The following is a 19,857-nucleotide window of genomic DNA, read 5'->3' as shown; positions in this document are numbered from 1 at the left end:
TTTTTTGATATGTTAGCCGCCTCGAATTGGCTACTGAAACGTTGAGAAATTTCCTAATACCAGCAGACTTCTGGAATAGTGAGGTCTTCTGAGACTCCAATCTCTCGCAGATCAAGAGAGTTTCTCTCATCCCAAAAGTTCCAAAGAGGCTCACGGCTTGCCTTTACGATGACTAACTCATCTAAGTCGGTATTATGTAATTTTATGTAGGAAACCAACGGCGTCTCAGTTATTATTAGATTTTATCACTCCTGGAGCTTACGTTAGACCAAGAACCGATGTAGGCGCAGGAACTTTGCGCAACCAAACGATCCTGCAAGAACAGTAGTTCGTAACCAGTGATTCTTTCGAAACCAAGAATCTCTCTCTATGGTTAACAGTTCCTTGAAGAAGAAGAAGAAGAATGAAACGTTCCTTTAAAAGCCAATGATCTCTTATAAACCCAGGAGCTTAACCAAGCCTGATAGTTCCTCTGGAAAAAGAAAATAGCTCTTCTAAGACAGGCAGCTTTAAGACAACAGCTCCCCCGCAAGTTGCCAGTAGCTGCTGAGGACCTATACACGCACTCTAAGGCAACCAGCTCCTGTCATACCAGCAGGTCTGATCAAGAAGTCGCTGAAAAAAAAAGAAACAACCATTCGGATAACGATAACTCCACTGGGACGCAGAAGACCCTCAGAGACAGATATTGCCTCAAGATTAACAAAAGTCCATCTTGCTTCAGTAACTGCTAAAGACCCATGTAGCCTTTGGAAGACCAAGAGTGTGACTTTGACGAAGACCCCCTACTCCTGCACACGATCTGGAACTTTTCGTAAGAGCCAACAGTTTCTTTATGTCACTTGACTGACTGGCCTGGATCTTACAGGTCCAGACTCTCTAGGTACAGTCCAAGAGCCTCTTTCTTATACCCGGAAGTTCTTGATCGGACTAGTGACGTCAGACGCGTTGAAAGGTAAACTCAATCAATTAAGGGAGCGGCTTACTCTGATGCCTTTGATCTGGCAGTAAAGGTATTAGATAAAGCATGGATAGGCCAGCCACCCTCTCTCTCTCTCTCTCTCTCTCTCTCTCTCTCTCTCTCTCTCTCTCTCTCTCTCTCTCTCTCTCTCTTCTCTCTCTCTCATTTTCATCCCTCCTCCTCCCGCTTTCTCGCCTCTTTCACGCGACCACTTCGCTAGCGAACTGATAAAAATAAAAACTGCAACAGTGTTCCTTCGTCCATAATTAGAGCACAGGCTTGTCGACTTAACGATGAGGTTCGTTAATGATTTTTACTTTACTGGTTTCTTTCGTGTTATATATTTATTGATTAGCGGCGAATCAGACGCGGGATGCCGTTCCGCTCGTTCGTGCTCACGAAAAGTACATTCGTTCATTTTTGATACGATTGTCCTCTCCGTTCCTTGTTTTGACGGATACGTTCTCACTGTCTCTCTGAAAGCCGCTGACATTCATTTCGTTCATTGTAACGTCATCAGGACCACACACTTCCGCCCCTTAGATTTTATACGTACGTTCATTCACGAAGCCATAATCCGCCACGAATTACCACCAACGTTCATTACCTCCTCGTTAACTCCCTTCGTTGACCCCTGTACGTTCATGATGCATTGATTACCTTTGTTCGTATTGCATTAATTACCTTTCTTCATATTACATTAATAGCCTTTGTTGATTCGTTCGGACCCCTGATTACCACAGTTGGTTCCCTCGTTGCACTGCATTGCTCCTTTTCCGTTCATCGTGCATTCGTGCTGTGCAGCGCCACACTCGTCATCCATAACACAGCACTGATCCCCTTCGAAGCGCCAATTTCCTCTCGCGCAAGTGTTATTTTCCTTCCCTGCAAAACACTGTGTTCCTCCCTTGGAAACACCAATATTCGTCGCAATATTGGTCCCGTGCAACACAATATTCGTCCCCTGCAACACAGCTCTCGGGAGTGCCAGTCAGTTTTACTCGAGCCAGCTCAGTGGAGGGTAAATACTTTACGGCCAGGAGGTAAACAGGGAATTGGGAATTACGTTGGCCGGATGATCAGATCAGGATTACTTTGAGTTGGAGCAACAGACGAAGGGTGAGGGTGGCGGAGGATTACTTTGACAAAGGAACGGAAGACTGGAAATTACTTTAGCAAGAACGGTAGGTTACGAATTACTTTTGGCAGAAGACTGGGAGATACTTAGAGAGAAACAGTAGACTGAAAACGGATTTGATAAATTACGTACAATGTAAACCGTTGGTGATTAATGTAATCTATGAGTTTACATAGTCTACGAGTTTACACAAAGTATTTCGTACGTTGATTTACAGGTGACTTAAAGCAGCGCGTTTTATCATCTCAACCGTCTTCTTAACTTGCACCATCTGTGTAGCCTGTGTAGACTAACATAGTCTACCTGGGCTACGACAGAGGTTTACCTAATGTGTAGTATACCCAGCCAACAGTCTACATGTTCACATAACATGCAAGGCCTCTGAGTGGAGCTCAAAGAATTAATTAGTCACTGAAATGTACATTTCACATGCACACACACACACACACACACACACACACACACACACACACACACACACACACACAGACACACACACACACCGTATTTCTGAGATGAAACTTAAATACACTGAAATAATACTCAGGGAAAATTAAGCCGGACTTGCGTCCCTGGTCAGGTGTGATGTTCAGGGTTTTAATCAAGGGAACAAATACACTTGAATTAATCATGAGAGACTCTCTCTCTCTCTCTCTCTCTCTCTCTCTCTCTCTCTCTCTCTCTCTCTCTCTCTCTCTCTCTCTCTCCTTCCTCACCAGCCACATGCCTGAGGAACTACGGCCACCTTTTCATGCATTTCCCTACACACACACACACACACACACACACACACACACACACACACATACACAGGCGTTTTCCATGGTAATGTATTCTCTGTATTCATAAACCAAGACTCATTATCTCTTCTGGCCCTTCTAATTCAGGTCTGAGAGAGAGATTGCCTCATTAGGGGTAAATGGAAGCCTCAAATGGGGAATGGGGGGTTTAGGAAGGGGTGGATCTTATGTCAATATGCAACCCATTAGCATTGGAATGGGTAAAAACTCAACCCCCTCCTCCCCCCTTTCCCCACCCATATCTCTAAAATGAGTTTGTTATTCTCCAGAAGGGGAGAGAGAGAGAGAGAGAGAGAGAGAGAGAGAGAGAGAGAGAGAGAGAGAGTCAGAAGGTGTCGGGTGTCAAGAACCCCGGCCTATCGTCTCAGCCCCTGGGGGGAACTATCAGGGGGAGGGGGGAGGAGGGCTCCCACCATGGGGTTCTCCACCCCCTCATTATTTCCAGTGTGTGTCTGGGTACACTGTTAAAGGACTCTCTCTCTCTCTCTCTCTCTCTCTCTCTCTCTCTCTCTCTCTCTCTCTCTCTCTCTCTCTCTCTCCCTCCCTCCCTCCCTCCCTCCCTCCCTCCCTCCCTCCCCATCTTGCTCCCCTCTCTGGTGTTGATATTTAATTAAATCCCGCTGGCATCGTTTGGGGAGGAACGGCGTTCAGTGGGGGAAAAAAATGGTGGGAGGGGGCGCTGTGGGGAATTAACAACCCTGGGGGAAAGAAATGGCCCTGGGTAGCAGTAGCCATTTGGAGGAACGGCCCTGGAGGAGGAGAACGACCTTGGGTGGAATGGTCTTGGGGGAAGGAACGCCCTTGTGGAGGATCAGTCATTGACAGGAACGCCCTTGAGAAGTGGCCCTAGGGAGAGCAACAGCCATGTGGGGAGTAAAGAGCCCTGGGGGAGGGGAGTGCTGCAGCTGGGAGAGGGGCGGGGAATATTGCAGAATACAGGGGGCAAGTGAGTATTGGTGCAGAGGAAAGACAATTGGAGCTTTGGCCATCTTTCGAACGCGTGGACGAAATCTATTTAAAAACATTGTTGGCAAAACACAGCCGACCTGGTAGTTCATATACTGTAAAGATAATTCAAAAATGACGGGAGCAACATAAATTGACTGTGATTGAAATGGAATAATTTGTATATTTGTATTTGACAATTCCCTCGTTCGCGAGGTGGCGCCAGGAACAGACGAAGAGACTGCATTCGCACTGTGGTTTTTCCCCCAACCGTTTCATATGCCGTGGTTCAGCCCACTGACTGCACGTCGTCCCCAGTATACCACATCGCTTCCATTCACTGTATCCCTTGCACGTCTCACACCCTCCTGCATGTCCAGGCTCCAACATGTGGTTACAATTCGAATGAAAATCACCTTCAGTGAAGTTGCTACATTATCAGTGAACAGACTGGGGTAAGTTCTTGTCCATGAACGTCTCGCTGTAAAGGAGTTGGTTACTTTCCCTGCATCTGTGTGGGGCGCAGCCTTGTGGCAGCAGGTGTGGAGGGACAAGAGGTTCTGGCGTAACATCACAGTTTAATCTCATGACGAAAGCAGTAAACATAAATGTAACTGTGACGACAATCGTATAATTGTCCCAAAATATCGATGGGGAAATCTGGTGCACAAATCATGCAGTTGCATCTGTACTGGCAAATCACCGCTTATCTCCGGCGTCAGACTTTTTTTTTACCTCGTATCTATATTGCTACACAATGTAATCCTGAGGCAATATTTGTGAAGCGGTATCGTTGCGAGGAGAGATATATTTCTCACAATGCAACATGAAGTAGTTTGGGTCCATTTGCTCGGTCGTAGTAGAGAAAATGAAAGTGATATTTCAAAATGGCCTCCTCTTGTAAATGGCACTTATAAAAGTAGATGCACTTGAGACACTTACACCGTCGGGATTTTTGTGGTACATTTGTTGCCTAGTGAAGTGTCTTGTTAAGTGTGTGTGTGTGTGTACGTTCACATGGATCCCAGTGGGAAGTGTGTTGTGGACACACTTATGATGGACTTGAGTCTTTTGTTGCATGTCTTGCGGCTGGTTGAAACGTGGTCGACACAATATCACATCGTAAGAAAAAAAAAAAAAGTTAGTTTCGTTGAGTGCTTCTGAAGATACCTCAGCTCTCCCAAAGAATAAAAAAAGGCAAAAACGTCCTTGAAATTCCACACAGTATTACTCACACACACACGGACACACACACACCCACACACACCCACACACGGACACGAGGACTCACTGGCTATGAGTCTTAGGGACTACAGAATTTGTAGAAGGCAATGGGATATTGACTACGAGTGCGTAGTACATGTAGGTTAAAGAGCACTGAACAGGCTACAAGTGCTGTCCATTCCTGAGTAGAGACGACAGGAAGAGCTTGTGACTCTCTCTCTCTCTCTCTTCTCTCTCTCTCTCTCTCTCTCTCTCTCTCTCTCTCGTGTGCCAGAGTCAGTGACCTTAACAACACGCGCGCGCGCGCGCCCCAACTCCGTCCTCGTCTGGGGATTCGAATGCTGATGTTTGATTTCCTCCTCTGCCAACTTTCACTCGTGTTCGACTGCTGATTGTTTACATCTCCACAGGTAACGAGTTCCGTTCACCTGTGCATGATGTTGGATTACCAAATTGTCTTTCTGTTTCATTTTCCCTTAAAGGTGAAAGTAGTTGTTGTTTTAAAGTCACTTGAACGCGGCGATTCCACCTTTATGCCAAGGGGGTGCGAACGATCCTTGAATACGACAATGGCCCGGCTCTTGAGCAAGCGCGAGAGTACGACCCTTAATTAGACATGACCGCACGACCCTTAAAGCACAGTGGTACGACCCCTGAGCACGACGGTACGACTCGAGCTTTACGGTGGTACGACCTCTGAGCACGACGGTACGACTCTTGAGCGTGGCGGTGGTACGACCTCTGAGCACGACGGTACGACTCTTGAGCGTGGCGGTGGTACGACCTCTGAGCACGACGGTACGACTCTTGAGCGTGGCGGTGGTACAACTCGCTTAAACACAACTGCACGACCTTTAGTACGATGATGTCATGACCTTTGGCCTGACATCATCATGTCAACCTGTTACTATGCCAGCGATTATACATTTGTTTCCATTTACTTTTATTTACATTTTCATTTGTTTCCATTTACTTTTATTTACATTTATGTTTGTTTCCATTTACTTTTATTTACATTTACATTTGTTTATATTTACGCCACGTGACGTCATGTCTGTCATATGGATGAAGCTTTGTTTAGATTAGTTGAGTTTAAGCTTCACTTAAAATTTCGGGGTTAGATTAGAGTCTGGGGATGGTCATGGGGTCTGGGGGTAAAGCCAGGTTCTGGGGGGTCGGTGCTGGGATCTGGGGGGGGGGGGTCAGCTAGGTTCTGGGGGTCGGTGCTGGGGGTTGGCAAGTGAGAGATAGTGAGGGATGCGCCAACATTTATCTCTTCTTGACCTTCTGGCGGTGTGACGTAATTTATGGTCCAGGAGAATGTGTATGGCAGGAGGTGAAGTTTACAAGTGTGTGATGAATGGCTCTGTGCGTGTGTGGGTTTTACGTTAGTGTGTGTGTGTGTGTGTGTGTGTGTGTGTGAGAGAGAGAGAGAGAGAGAGAGAGAGAGAGAGAGAGAGAGAGAGAGAGAGAGAGAGAGAGAGAGAGAGAGAGAGACAGACAGACAGACAGACAGACAGAGAGGGTTGTAAGTCTGTTTGTCTATCTTTGTCATTATTCATTACAGAAATTTAATGACAGGTGTTGTCATCCCCCACATTTAAGTACTCAGCCGAAGGATGCCATTTATGTGTCTCTCTATACATCTCAGCTAGCATCACTTGTCACCTTATCTACCAAGAATAGTCTTGTGTTACATTCCTTCCAGTATCTGCCAAAGAAGAATAGATTAAGACATTCTCGCCTGGAGGTTTAACACTACCTCACCCATGTACCTCGGAGGAGGGTCGTGCATCCAGCCAACCACCCCAGGCCTCTGGAAGTGCCTCACTCCTCCCTCTGCTTCAGAGGGAGGAGGGGAGGCAAACACCTCCAGCTCCCCCGCCCTGGTCTCTAACAGCATCTCACTCCTGCGTCTGGGAGGGAGGGCACATCCAGCCACCTCTTCCAGACCGACTGACTGGAAAATGTGAGACATACAGCATTACCCTTTTTACGCCCCCTTCCCCCCTCGGGGAATGGCTTTCCCTCGGAGTTATTGCCCCGCCGAACACACATTTCCCTCCCCGCGTTATCGTGCCGGTAACATTTCAGGTCTGATATTCGCCTAATCTTTTATAATGGCAACGTGGCAGAGACGTTGTCGCCGTGGCAACGTGGCAGGGAGAGAGTCTGTGACCGTGGCAACGTGGCAGGGAGAAAGACTGTGGTCGTGGCAACGTTGGATGGTTTGTGCTGTTTACTCCCATTCTTGTAACGTAGCTCAGTCTTCTGACCTATGACCTTTGCTGTTCTTTATTAATTATTCTTCTCTTGTTTTCTTCTCAAGTTCCTCTCCCTCTTTACGTTTTCTGTTTGTGTCATGTTTCATTTCTCCTCATTACCTTTTCTATACCCGTCTCCTTGATATTCTGTTGTATTGTTTTTTTAGTTCATTTCCTCTCGTCATTCTTCTCTTCCGCTTCCCGTTTTCTTCGTCGTATTTGCCAAGGTTAGATTTATACGCGAGTTTAAATTACTCAGGTATGCAAGGATTTGTATCCCCTCACACCTGCCCGACCTTCTTTCAATTAACATATTATGCAAATTAACACACCACTCTGATATACTTCCCCAATATATATATATATATATATATATATATATATATATATATATATATATATATATATATATATTCAGATACTTAAACGAGCATGACGTTTGATATGATTTTATATTTCATATAATAATAACGACATTAGATGTGTGATGATACATATATGATATGTGATATATGAAATCCATCATATATGGCAGAAATACCGGTATATTTTGGACTGTGTACGTATTTATACCTGTTATATCCAGGAGAGGCGACGCCCAAAGCTGGTTGTACCGGTATGTAAAGAGCAAACGTATAGTCGGCCTAAATGCCACTGTAAAAAAAAAAAAAAGAAAGGATGGAAAAAACAGGCCCAGAGGAATTACCATTTTTTTTAACGTGTCACACACACACACACACACACACACACACACACACACACACACACACACACACACAATACAGCATTTCCCGCTTGAGTCAGTCAGACACAAGAGCAAAAGCGACGCTTCCGGGCGGGAGGGTGATAGATAGTGGTAGCTCTGGTAACATGCGAGCGAGACTCGACAGCCACTGAAGTGAATCAGACAATAGGTAAAGACTGTGATACGAAGGGAAGTCGATAGTATAGCACCTGTGTAACTGTGGTATATATATATATATAATATATATATATATATATATATATATATATATATATATATATATATATATATATATATATATATATATCTTACGTCAGTACTTCTCCCATCTTAGCGTAGTGGCGTCAAGAGCGAAAGAACAATGGCCTCATTTGCACACGTCCATTCTCTCGCTGTCACGTAGGATAATACAGTGAGACCAAAGCCTCTCATCCACACCCGAGCCTCGCACATTATTCATTTGGTTTTCCTTGGTTGCTTCATATACCCTGGTTCATCGTATGGAGAGCGTGGCGTCCCCAGATAAACCACAATCGATCCAGTTCATTCTGTACCAAGTGCGCCTGCCTCTCACCCTCTTGAATGTTCAGGCCCCGATACCCAAGAGCCTTTTCTCGTTATTCACACTCTAGTTCCACCTTCCTCTTGGTCTTTCCTCACCCCTCTCTCCTCCCTCCGCTTGTGACACGTCCGTTCTCTCGGTCGGTTTTTGTTTCATCCTTTCCATATGCCAGCATGATTTCAGCATACTCTCATCACTTCTGACATTCAGGTTGCGTTTACTGCCGCTCTTGTATCTTACATTATTGGTCCTCACGATATTTATAAGTGTGTGTATGTGTGTGTTTGTTACGGGGAGAGAGTTTTACACGCATATATTCTCGACTCTTAACCTTGTGTCTATAAATCATGTCTTTTTACTCGTACGTATATATGTATCCAAACACTTCTGTCCAATCCTTCGTGTCCGTGTGTGTGTGTGTGTGTGTGTGTGTGTGTGTGTGTGTGAGACATCAAATATGTACGCTGGTTCTCAGTATATGTGAGCTTTCAGTGAGTGAGCACTTGTAGAATGGTATAGGGTACAGTGACTATATAGAAGGATATATGTGTATACTTTTCCGGGGTATACGCTGGCTTGTTTGTTTGTGTCTATTTATAAATGCGTATTTATTTTGTGTGTGTCTGTCTGTATGTTATAATCCTTCGAATCAATGTCCCTGCATACAGGGATGCATGCGAGTTCATATACAGGCTGAGAAGGTATGCATGATTATGTATACGTATAAAGTTTCGAGAACCAAGATCTGCTGGAACATATGTATAAACATACAACCACCAGGCGTGTATGCATACAGGGCATGAACACATATCCAGGCTTAGAATGTATACAGCCTTACGTGCCGGGGCGTGTATACATACGGATATACATCCGTTCCCATGCTTCATGTGTGAGTTAGATATGCCTCCGGATGTTGGGTATGACCGGGAGTTCTACGTTCGAAGCAAGTCGTCGCTGTGGACGTTTCCGGATGTGTGTGTGTGTGTGTGTGTGTGTGTGTGTGTGTGTCCAGCCCCGGACACCGCTACTCCAGGCGCGCCCGAAGGGCAAAGGGGGGAGCCGAGCGCGGCAAGGCCTTAAGACGCCACCGAACAGTTCAGTGCAATAGTCGCGTAGTGCCCTGTGCTCGGAGGCCTGCCAAGCGTTCTGTCAGTGTGTCTGTGTGTCTGTGTCTGTGAAGTCGTCGCTCAACGCTCGTTGTCTGCTCGTAACAGACAAAGACCAGACTGTTGTTCTCCCTCAGCGTTCACAGGTGCCCCGGCTGAAGTTACCTGAGTGAGAATATTGGGAGAGAAAGAAAGAAATATTTATATATGTAATCATCTGTCAACTGAAACATATCATGATGTGAAGGGTTTATGCGACCACAAAGGAGGAATATGCTCACCCTGTGTGTGTGTGTCTGTGTGTATACACTTCGTCCCAAGGTCCTTGGAAATTCGACCTGACCCGCGTGGCACGTAGTGTATGAAGGTGTGATAACTCGGCAGGAATGGTTTACAAACATGACCACGACTTGAGCTGAGCAGACGGATATTCCCCTCCTCTCCTCCCCCTCCCTCCCCCACAAAGTGTTATATCATGAACCGAAGATGTCAAACGGGCGGATCCGGAGCCGACGGGTTTACTGCTGTGAACATAGGAAGAGATGAAGGTCTGTTGTTGCTATTGTTGTTGTTCTGTTTTGATTTTAGAAAGACGATTCTCTCTCTCTCTCTCTCTCTCTCTCTCTCTCTCTCTCTCTCTCTCTCTCTCTCTCTCTCTCTCTCTCTCTCCAACCATGTATTCACACGCCCCGTACCATCGTTACGCCCTCATGTCATCATTTAGCAGGTGTTAACACGTCTCATTCGTGGTAAAGTCTGCGGAAGACACGCTTTCTAACAATCGCAGCCCCGACGACAGGAAGGAAGGAAGCTTTGACTTCTCTCCCAGTGTTGTCTCACGAAGTCAACATCCAAGTCAGAAACTGTGCTTTACTTTCGAATGGCAACATGCGTTACCAAGGTGGATCTACAAATTTGTCAGTAACAGATGGAATGGATTTCCGGAGGGGAAGAATACACAAACTGGTATGGTGTTAGACACCGTGATAAACTATTGGTTAGCAGATTTTCTGTTCCATTTAGTAAGGAACCACACTGACCTAGGACTCCCCTTACCAACTGGTCCGACCAAACTGTTTTAGTAACCTAAAGAGTGTGTATCGAGATAAGTCTGTGTGTAGAGAGAGTCTGTGTACGTAGGGTGTACGTGTGGGTGTATTCTGAGGCTATACTTGAAGGTGTGTCTTTGCTTTAGGGAAATATGTATGCGTCTGTGTGTGGGTTTATTGATGATATATGTAGGTGTGTGTATGTGACAGCGAGTGCAAGGTGTGTGCAACTCTATGAGGTACCTGTCTTCAACTATGCGAGAATTTAGAGAGGAGGACTGGCATGAGACACAGACTGGTCGGCAGTATTTTTGATGAGTGGTTTGGAGAGAGTGAGAAGGTGCTGGACGGGAGAGATAGAGTGAAGAAAGAGATAACTTTCGAGCGTAGAGATACAATGGTTTGTGTTGTGCGTAAGCTGATGAGTGATGCGTTACATTCAGATATAGATTTAGTTCAATGTAATCTTAATTCATCAGAAATAATCTGCATTGAAAGAACCTCATTAACACGATTTATGAGACACCTGAATATCGTGGGTAAGTCTGCGTCAGCGAGAGAGATTTCGCGCCAGTGGAGAACCTTTGGGATGGCATTGTAAGGTCGGGGCCCTCGGCAGCAAGCCTCAGGCTTGGGTAAATATTGACATGTAGCAGGGAGGTAGAATTACCGTCGCTAGCAACAACCCACATTACCCTGTGTTGTGCTGTTGTGACCCACGTGTTTGTGTGTTGTGTGTGTGTGTGTGTGTGTGTGTGTGTGTGTGTGTGAGAGAGAAAGAGGGGGCTAGAAAGAGGGAGGGAGGAAGGTGGGAAATCCCCTAGTTGAGTCAGTCGTCATGCGTGAGTGACGGTGTTTGATAATGCGCAGCCGACGGAGCCGCAGAGATTACTGCAATCATGTGTTTCCTCACTTCCTCACCCACGCCTCCTGGCGTACACCCCTGACACTAAGGTGTCCATCCCTGGGAGGTGGTAGAGGTGTTGGCTTCCTCTTCGCAACAAGTACTAGGGAAGGGAGGGGGGTGTTCCAACTCGCGTAGGCCTACTTAAACTGGGACGCTTATTAGACCAACTACGACAGGAAAGTTTGTGTACGCCAAGCAGAGGTTTTGGGCCAGGAAGTCTTCAAAGATGGTAAATCTTGAGAGAGATTTTGAGAGGGATGATAAGATGTTGTGAACGATGTATATACATCAGTACAACAGAAGTTACGAAGGAGGCTTAAATTGCAAAGGACATGAGCCACAGAACAGACAATAGGGCCTTGGGATTTCCCTAGAGTAGGGTATAATATCAGTGCTTTGAGGTGAACGACAGCGGAGACATTTTGCATGTGCAGGTAATGAGAATAGAGACATTGGTCCCACCGTAACTGATCAACTTGCTAACATGGAGTGACAAAGTAAACACACTTAAGTGTGTCACTTTGACACACTGGGCATGGGTTGTGTGTGTGTGTGTGTGTGTGTGTTTGTGTGTGTATACAATGACATACTTTGTTACTCATTTACTGACGTCAACGGAAACTGGCGGGAAATTCCTAGCACTGACGCACCGGCCGACGTCTCCCACACCCACCACTGGGGGGGGGGCAGTTTCGTCATAATTCCCCGTTGGCCACACGTCATTCATTGTTCAGTATGACGCAGCTTTAGTATACATATGGATATCATGTGTATATATACATATGGATGAGTCACTTCATCCTCCCTCTCGTACCGAGTCTGTCATGACAAGGAAGTGCAGTGTTCTTCAAATTAATGTTATTCGGCACCCGGCCAACCAGCCAGCCCCCGAGGCTTGAAATACCAAGGTCTCTCTCGCTAGGTGAAGGAGTCCAGGTTGATGGATGTGGCCTTAAGACTACACTGGCCCTTACCATGAGTCTCCTTTCTCGATAAGCTTCACGCGTTGAGTCTCTGTTCTCGCTAAGGCTCGTGCGTTGAGTCTGTTCTCTCTCAGTAAGACTCGAGTGATGAGTATGCTTTTTTTCAGTAAGGGTCGAAGGATGTATTTGTGTTCAGGAAAGCACTTACGATGAGTGTATGAATTTTTATAAACTTCGTTCTAAACACAGGCCCTTTTCCCAGTGTCCTTATCTTTAAATGACTATTTAAAAAGTGTTTTCTGAAAATGGGTTGCCTCTCTCTCTCTCTTTCCAGTAGATCTGTTTTCCATAAGAAACTTTATCTTCTGTTTCCACTGAACATGACTTTCTGTTGGTTTTTAGAGAACTTTAGGTGCTAAACCATTCACGAAACACGTCTGTGTGTTGAATTCAGGCACTGAAGTAAACACGTCCTCTGTTTACAGCCGCGCGCCAAAGCCTGTGCTCTGAATACAGGTAAATATTACCTCCAAGTACGGGTCATATCGAAACGCGTCCTCAAAAGAAGTCTGACTTCAGAACGCGACCTCAGAGGATCAAACAACACTAGCCCAATGCGTCGCCCCGATTGAGACTCTCAACGGCTATTGTGCAGGATAATAGCACCACCCCTCAACCCGGGGACTTTAAGATCGAGATGCCGTTGGCTTTACACGCTGTGCTTGACCGTGAGTCTCACAAGGCGTGACACTAACCTTCCGCGCGACGCAGCAAAGCTTTGGTGTGTTGCCGCGCATTGATACACTCGCCATAGACATTGAAAATATATGCCGCGAAGTAGTGCCATCCACTCTGAGCTGTTTGTACGGGAAAATGCAACATTTCACACGAGTTTATATACGTATATCTTTATCTCCCATAGAGAAATGAGTGAAATATATTTTTTGTTCTTTTAGATTGATTCGATCTCCTATCGGCAACTTGCCAAAGCGTTTATAAACACGCCTTTCCCGTAACTTTCATAGATTTGCTTAAGATATAACGTATTTTTCCCTCCTTTTTCTTTCATCTTCAGGAGGCCGGCTGGTGAGGTGTAGGCCATAAAGAAGCGTCGTATTTTGTCCTGGGGAAACAACAACAGGCACCGTGGTAATTAATAACTGTCTGGGGTACGCGACTAGACCACTTGCTTCTTGGAGCGGTGTCATGAGGGGAAGAGCCCCTGAGACGATCCGTTTTCTCTGGGGATGGTTTCTGGGTCTGCTGATGTGGATAGACTTGTCTCTGGGGGTGCCTAGGGTTGCTGCCGTGAAAAAAAACCTCGTCCTTGGGGGGGGGGGGGCGTTTCTTGGGCTGTTAACTTGAGTAACCTTGTTCCTGGACGTTCCTAGGACTGTTAATCTAGATATCTATGTCTCTAGGGGCTCCTAGGACTATTAATCTTAAGTGTGTCTGTGTCTCTGGGGTTCCTAGGACTATTAATGTAAGTGCATCTGCGTCTCTGGGGGCTTCCTTAGGGCTGTTAATCTGGATATCTACGTCGCTTGGGGTTCTTAGGACTTCATCTGAATATATCTGCGTCTCTAGGGGATTCCTAGGATTGTTGGTCCGGATGAGAGCGTCTCTGGGGACTGTGGACGTGGATGACTACGGCTTTAGTGGAGTTTTTAGCCAAAATGCGCAGAAAATGGACGTAATAAAGGCTGTTCGCCCTTTGTGTGGGTGGCAGGACGGATGCCCCAGGGTTGGAGGGCGAAGGCGAGTTTAGAAAAGTGTGCAGATGTTTTGAGTTTGAATGCCCATTGCCCTAAGTCTACACTTAACAACAACATGTTCCTTCCAGCTTCGTTCATCTACGAAAATGATAGAGAAGGTTAGTAGATAAAGAGAAATAAGAAATAGATTCCGTTGGGGTTTAGTGAGCCGATGGGACAAGGGTCGGAAGCGAAGCTCATTGTAAATAACACCGGTCTTGGGCTCTGTTTATGGCGACCTGGTTGGCGGTAGTCCAAACGTTAGGGGGAGGAGGCGGCTGGGGGGGGGGGTTGAGGGGGGTTGTCAAGGATTGTTCTGGAGGGTTAGGTTGTCGGGAGAGCTGTTGCCAACGCTGGAACCGGCGGTAGAACATTTGTATAAAGCAGGATCAAGAGTACAGTTGGAAGTAAGCGTACGTAAATGAGATAGTGAGTACTTGATCGAAGCTGAACCTCTTCTTCAACTTTGTTTCCTCAGACCAAATCCCAGTATATATATATATATATATATATATATATATATATATATATATATATATATATATATATTCCTCGCAAACGCGGGAGACAGCGACAAAGTATAATAAAAAAAAAGTAAAAAAAAAATATTCCTATGAGTCCACGGGGAAAATGAAACACGGTAAGTTCCCAAGTGCACTTTCGTTTAATAATCACAAAACCTTAGGACCGATTCACTTTGTTTACATGGATCCCCTGCGTGTTCCGAACCCTCTCGAAGTGTTCGGCACAGTTTCACCTCGGCTTCTGAACCAGTGTTCGGAGTCGGCCGCGAGAAGGCGGCTCGAGCAGACGTGTTTGTTACCGGAGTGTGGGTGTGTGTGTGTTCGTGTGTGTCTGTGTTAACAGGAGTATCGTTCCCTGACAGTTTATATATATAAAAAAAGAGTTTTTCGTGAAGTATTATAAGGTTATGCTGCGTATGTGTAAAGGTGAAGGTGACCGTGTGTTGAAGGAACTCTGCCTTACTTTACTGTGTATCATTACGCCACGCCCTCGTGAATGAGGCTACGGTTTACCTCGGTTTACAGGACGGTTTACCTTGGTCTACAGGACGGTTTACCTCGGGTCTACAGCACGGCGTACGTCCGTCTCCTCAGCATAGGTGAGACCGAACCGGCGCCGGCGTACGGGAGGCGTAAGTATTGAATACACAAAAGTGTCGTGTGCCAACGGAGAAAGTTGGTAGCTTTCCTTTAAATGATTAATGCATTCCATAGCGTGGCTACACACACACACACACACACACACACACACACACACACACTGCGAGTGCAATTACACATTTAAAATCCCACGGTTGTCGTGTGGAAAAAAGAATTGCTGACCTTATTTCAAATAGTCAGTAACAACGGGTTAATACTTTACTACAAACCGCAAAAGTAGACGTTTGTATAATGCAAGATCTGCCGACCAAAAAAAAAAGATAATAGATGAAAATGTTTGATTCATTTTTCACTTTCATTGGCTTTCTTCGTAGGAGGAACAGACTACTAATGTGTGGGTTTGGTATGATGAATGAATTACGCTTAATGGGGTTTGTTTTATTCATGCTCATTCATCTTTCTTTGTCAGTACCAACCCTTGGTCGTAGGCAGGTGTTCACGAAGATCAGGGGAGCAACTGTAACGTACAGCATGAATAACAGAATGTATAATGACAGGATGTATAATGACAGTGTATGATGACAGAATGTATAATGATATGTATGTTGACAGGATGTATAATGACAATGTATGATGACAGGATGTATAATGACAATGTATGATGACAGGATGTATAATGACAATGTATGATGACAGGATGTATAATGACAGGATGTATAATGACAGGATGTATAACGACAGTGTATGATGACAGGATGTATGATGACAGAATGCATGATGACATTGTATGATGACAGGGTATATTATAGTGACTGGAAAAACGTCAGCTGCCTTAACGTAACGTAAGCTTGAGTTCAGGATTGTTAACGTTGCTGGGTGATAAGGTTATCTTGGATGGTCGGTCGGGGTCATAATGGCTGGGCGGTGGGGTTACCGTAGATGGCCGAGTGTATCACCTAAGCCGGCCAGTAAAAGTTAATTTGGCTGGTGGTAACGGTGGTGATGACGACTGGTCGTAAGGTTATCTCTGCCAGCCGCTATGGTTATCTTGGATGGATTGTAAAGTTACTAATGGTGGAGGTGCGTGATAACACTTACACGGCCTCAGAGCGGCGAGGGTCATCAAGCAAGCGCAATGCAGGTCAAGTCGTGTGTGTGTGTGTGTGTGTGTGTGTGTGTGTATCCTCTGGTCAAGTCTCCTTGTGTGTGTGTGTGTCCTCTAGTCATGTTGTGTGTGTGTGTGTGTGTGTGTGTGTGTGTGTGTGTGCCCTCATCTGAATTCATAACAGCTTCATGAACTCAGTCCCAGAATAAGTTCATCCTTCACCCACGATTGTGCAACCCTTAAGCACGACGGTACGACCCTTGAACATGACGGTGTGACCCTTGAGCACGACAGTACGACCCTTGAGCACGACGGTACGACCCTTGAGTACGACGGTACGACCCTTGAGTATAACGGCCTCTTCTTTGGCCGTTAAGGGTGGAGTCAGAGGTGAGACTCCCACACCCAGGAGTCGTACCGTCGTGTTAAAGGGTCGTACCGTCGTGCACCTGGGTATACGAACCCTCGAGCCCCAAGATGCTAGTTGCGACCGTCGTAAGGGGGAGTTGGGGGGTTGTAGTCTGCTCTCCCAGTGATGATCAGGTCAGAGAGGGAGAGGGAGAGAGAGAGAGAGAGAGAGAGAGAGAGAGAGAGAGAGAGAGAGAGAGAGACAGCACGCCCGCCCTCCTGAAGTCTGTTCTGACCTTCTCCCTCTATCCTTCATTCACGTGCATGACGGAAACTCACCCAGCACAGTTTGCGTCAGGAAACATTTTCACTTTCTTATTTTTTTGGGTCACACTTGCAAACGTGACTATGGAGTAGTTGTGAGGTCTTGCCGGTAACTGCTATGAAAAATACTACTTAAAGGTTTCACATCGAATACCCGGATGTCTGATTGTCGGCGCTGGCGGTTAGCACGTAATGCTGGTAACCTTGTCCCCTCCACATTCGTCGGAAGTGGTGTTGTTAATACCTTCAATAGAGAGAGAGGGAACTGTGGCCCACAATGGAACTGACGGGATGAAAAGTGACGAAAATATTCTCAGTGATCTAATAACCATCGACTTATTCCAATACTTACTGATCTACGAAAGGACTACAAATAAGAAATGGTGTACGTAATTATCTACTGCTTAGTTAATATAATGTATGCTTATCTAGTGTACGAATAGTCAAATATATCAATGATGGTTTGCTGCCTGTTTTTTGTCATACAAGTTTATGGTGTCGATTTAATGCACCAGCTTCGTCACTTTCGTATATATATATATATATATATATATATATATATATATATATATATATATATATATAATCTTTATCTTTTAAAGTTTCCAAACACGCATCAGACAGGCGAGGCAGGTGTTGCGTATGTAAGACTCTGCGAGTAAAGAATGAGAAACCACACAAAAGGGAAATGATTTTTATTGTTGGAAGGAAAGGTAGACGATTGTTTGATATTTCCGCCAAGAGGGGTTGTCAGTCGCCATTTCTTTATCCCCTTGAGCAATGTGGTACGACCCTTGAGCAATGTGGTACGACCCTTGAGCAATGTGGTACGACCCTTGAGCAAGGTGGTACGACGCTTGAGCAATGTGGTACGACCCTTGAGCAATGTGGTACGACCCTTGAGCAAGGTGGTACGACCCTTGAGCAAGGTGGTACGACCCTTGAGCAAGGTGATGCTCAAGGTCGTGTTCAAGAGTCGTACTGTCGTGCTTAAGGTGCAAGAGTTGTTATTGAACCCATGATCAACCTTCAGCTCACACTCATGCACGTAACAAGCGCTAACAACATCTTACGCTAATTGCTGCCATTAGTCAGCCAATCAGAGGCAACAACGTCATCAAGCAGGGGCTGTTGATAAGGCTGACTCGTCATGATAAGTTAATGACGCTCTATTACGTCAGATTACGTCACTGAGCTGACGTAACAGGTGTGTGTGTGTGTGTGTGTGTGTGTGTGTGTGTGTGTGTGCTATGTGTGATTGGTCGGAGTGGGGTGATGGGTTTCGCGCTGATTGGCAGACGGTAGCGGGAGGCGTGTTCCGTCTGGCCACCTGACCCAGCTACGGATGGGGGTGTAAATGACGTGAGGCATGACCTAAGGTACTGGTCGTTACCAGGATTGCCAGAGTCGTGTCGTGCACGTCCCATGGGGTCGTCTGGGTCGTCTTGTCACCGTGAACCTTCAGTTCATTCACGACTCTCTCTCTCTCTCTCTCTCTCTCTCTCTCTCTCTCTCTCTCTCTCTCTCTCTCTCTCTCTCTCTATCTATCTATCTATCTATATATCTATCTATCTATTTATATTTTCTTTAATGACCTGACTGGGTCATGATGGTCACCTTCAATATCCAGGTGTATTCTTGTCTGGTCCTGGCGACGGCGAGCAGATGAGTCTGAAGATAACTTACTTTCGCGAAGCTCTTATTCCTGTCTGTTGGATCCAGAGGGTCGGAACCTCCTTAAGGCAGAGTGGCCTTGAAGGATTAGTTTCCAGGTAGCAGGAAATGTAGGCAGCATCTGGAACATCCAGTGCTGGAGAGAGAGATCGAAGGAAGATAACTACTGTCGTTTATCCTCATCGTTAGAGATAAGAAGGGAGTCAAAATTTCTCTTATTGTGATTACGAATTGTTGTTAAGGTAATCGTGCCAGTTGGCAGAACGAGTGTGGATTGCAAGGGGGGGGGGGGAGGGGGTGGCGGGTGGATAGGAGGAGGGGGTTAGTAGGGAGGGAGTGAGGGTGAAGAGGAGAGGAGGTCATGCGGTAGAGATGGGGTACGAAGGTTAAAAGGTCGTAGGTCAGGTGACTTCAGGAGGTCGTGAGAGCTCTCTCTCTCTCTCTCTCTCTCTCTCTCTCTCTCTCTCTCTCTCTCTCTCTCTCTCTCTCTCTCTATCTATCTATCTATCTATCTATCTTTATCTATCTATCTATCTGTCTCTGCTCTGATGCTGGTTTTGTCTCTTTCTTTTTTTGGCGAGACGAGAGAACATTTTTATTGTCCATTGGAGGTTGGGTGCTTTTCTTTGACAGTGTGTGTGTGTGTGTGTGTGTGTGTGTGTGTGTGTGTGTGTGTGTGTGTGTAAATACGCACTTGCACTTTTTTATCCCCCTATTACTTAGACTTTTCTCCTTCCCTTGTGTCCCTCCCCCGCCCTACTCCCTCTCCCACTGACACACCCACCTACCCAGCCATTGTTTACGGTAGTTGGCCCCGCCCCCCCACCTCAATCCAGACTATCGCATGACCCATTTTTTTTTACCCCAGCGGGGCGTACGTACGAGCTGGGGGGGGGGGGGGGGG

At 45.9% G+C, this 19,857-nt stretch overlaps 1 protein-coding gene across 6 annotated transcripts in view; it reads left to right on the top strand.

Annotated features, from left to right (window-relative positions):
* The window catches only part of LOC139761827 (sodium/potassium/calcium exchanger Nckx30C-like), a 367,624-nt gene that overhangs the window by 6,650 nt on the left and 341,117 nt on the right, over positions 1-19,857 (top strand). For 2 of the 6 annotated variants that reach the window (XM_071686349.1, XM_071686344.1), the window contains exon 1: positions 9,717-10,293. The exons of 2 other annotated variants lie outside the window; for them this stretch is intronic. In XM_071686349.1, the coding sequence (XP_071542450.1) occupies positions 10,221-10,293 (73 nt within the window). In that variant the 5' untranslated portion in view covers positions 9,717-10,220. Of the gene's footprint in view, positions 1-9,716; positions 10,294-15,174; positions 15,535-19,857 lie in introns of those variants that run through there. 2 more of the 6 variants (XM_071686350.1, XM_071686347.1) reach the window with 2 other exon arrangements.

This window comes from Panulirus ornatus, chromosome 42 (genome assembly GCF_036320965.1).
Source record: "Panulirus ornatus isolate Po-2019 chromosome 42, ASM3632096v1, whole genome shotgun sequence".
NCBI classification, from domain to species: domain Eukaryota; kingdom Metazoa; phylum Arthropoda; class Malacostraca; order Decapoda; family Palinuridae; genus Panulirus; species Panulirus ornatus.
The sequence above is the reverse complement of the archived record's forward strand: the minus strand, read 5'-3'. Positions and strand labels throughout refer to the sequence as shown.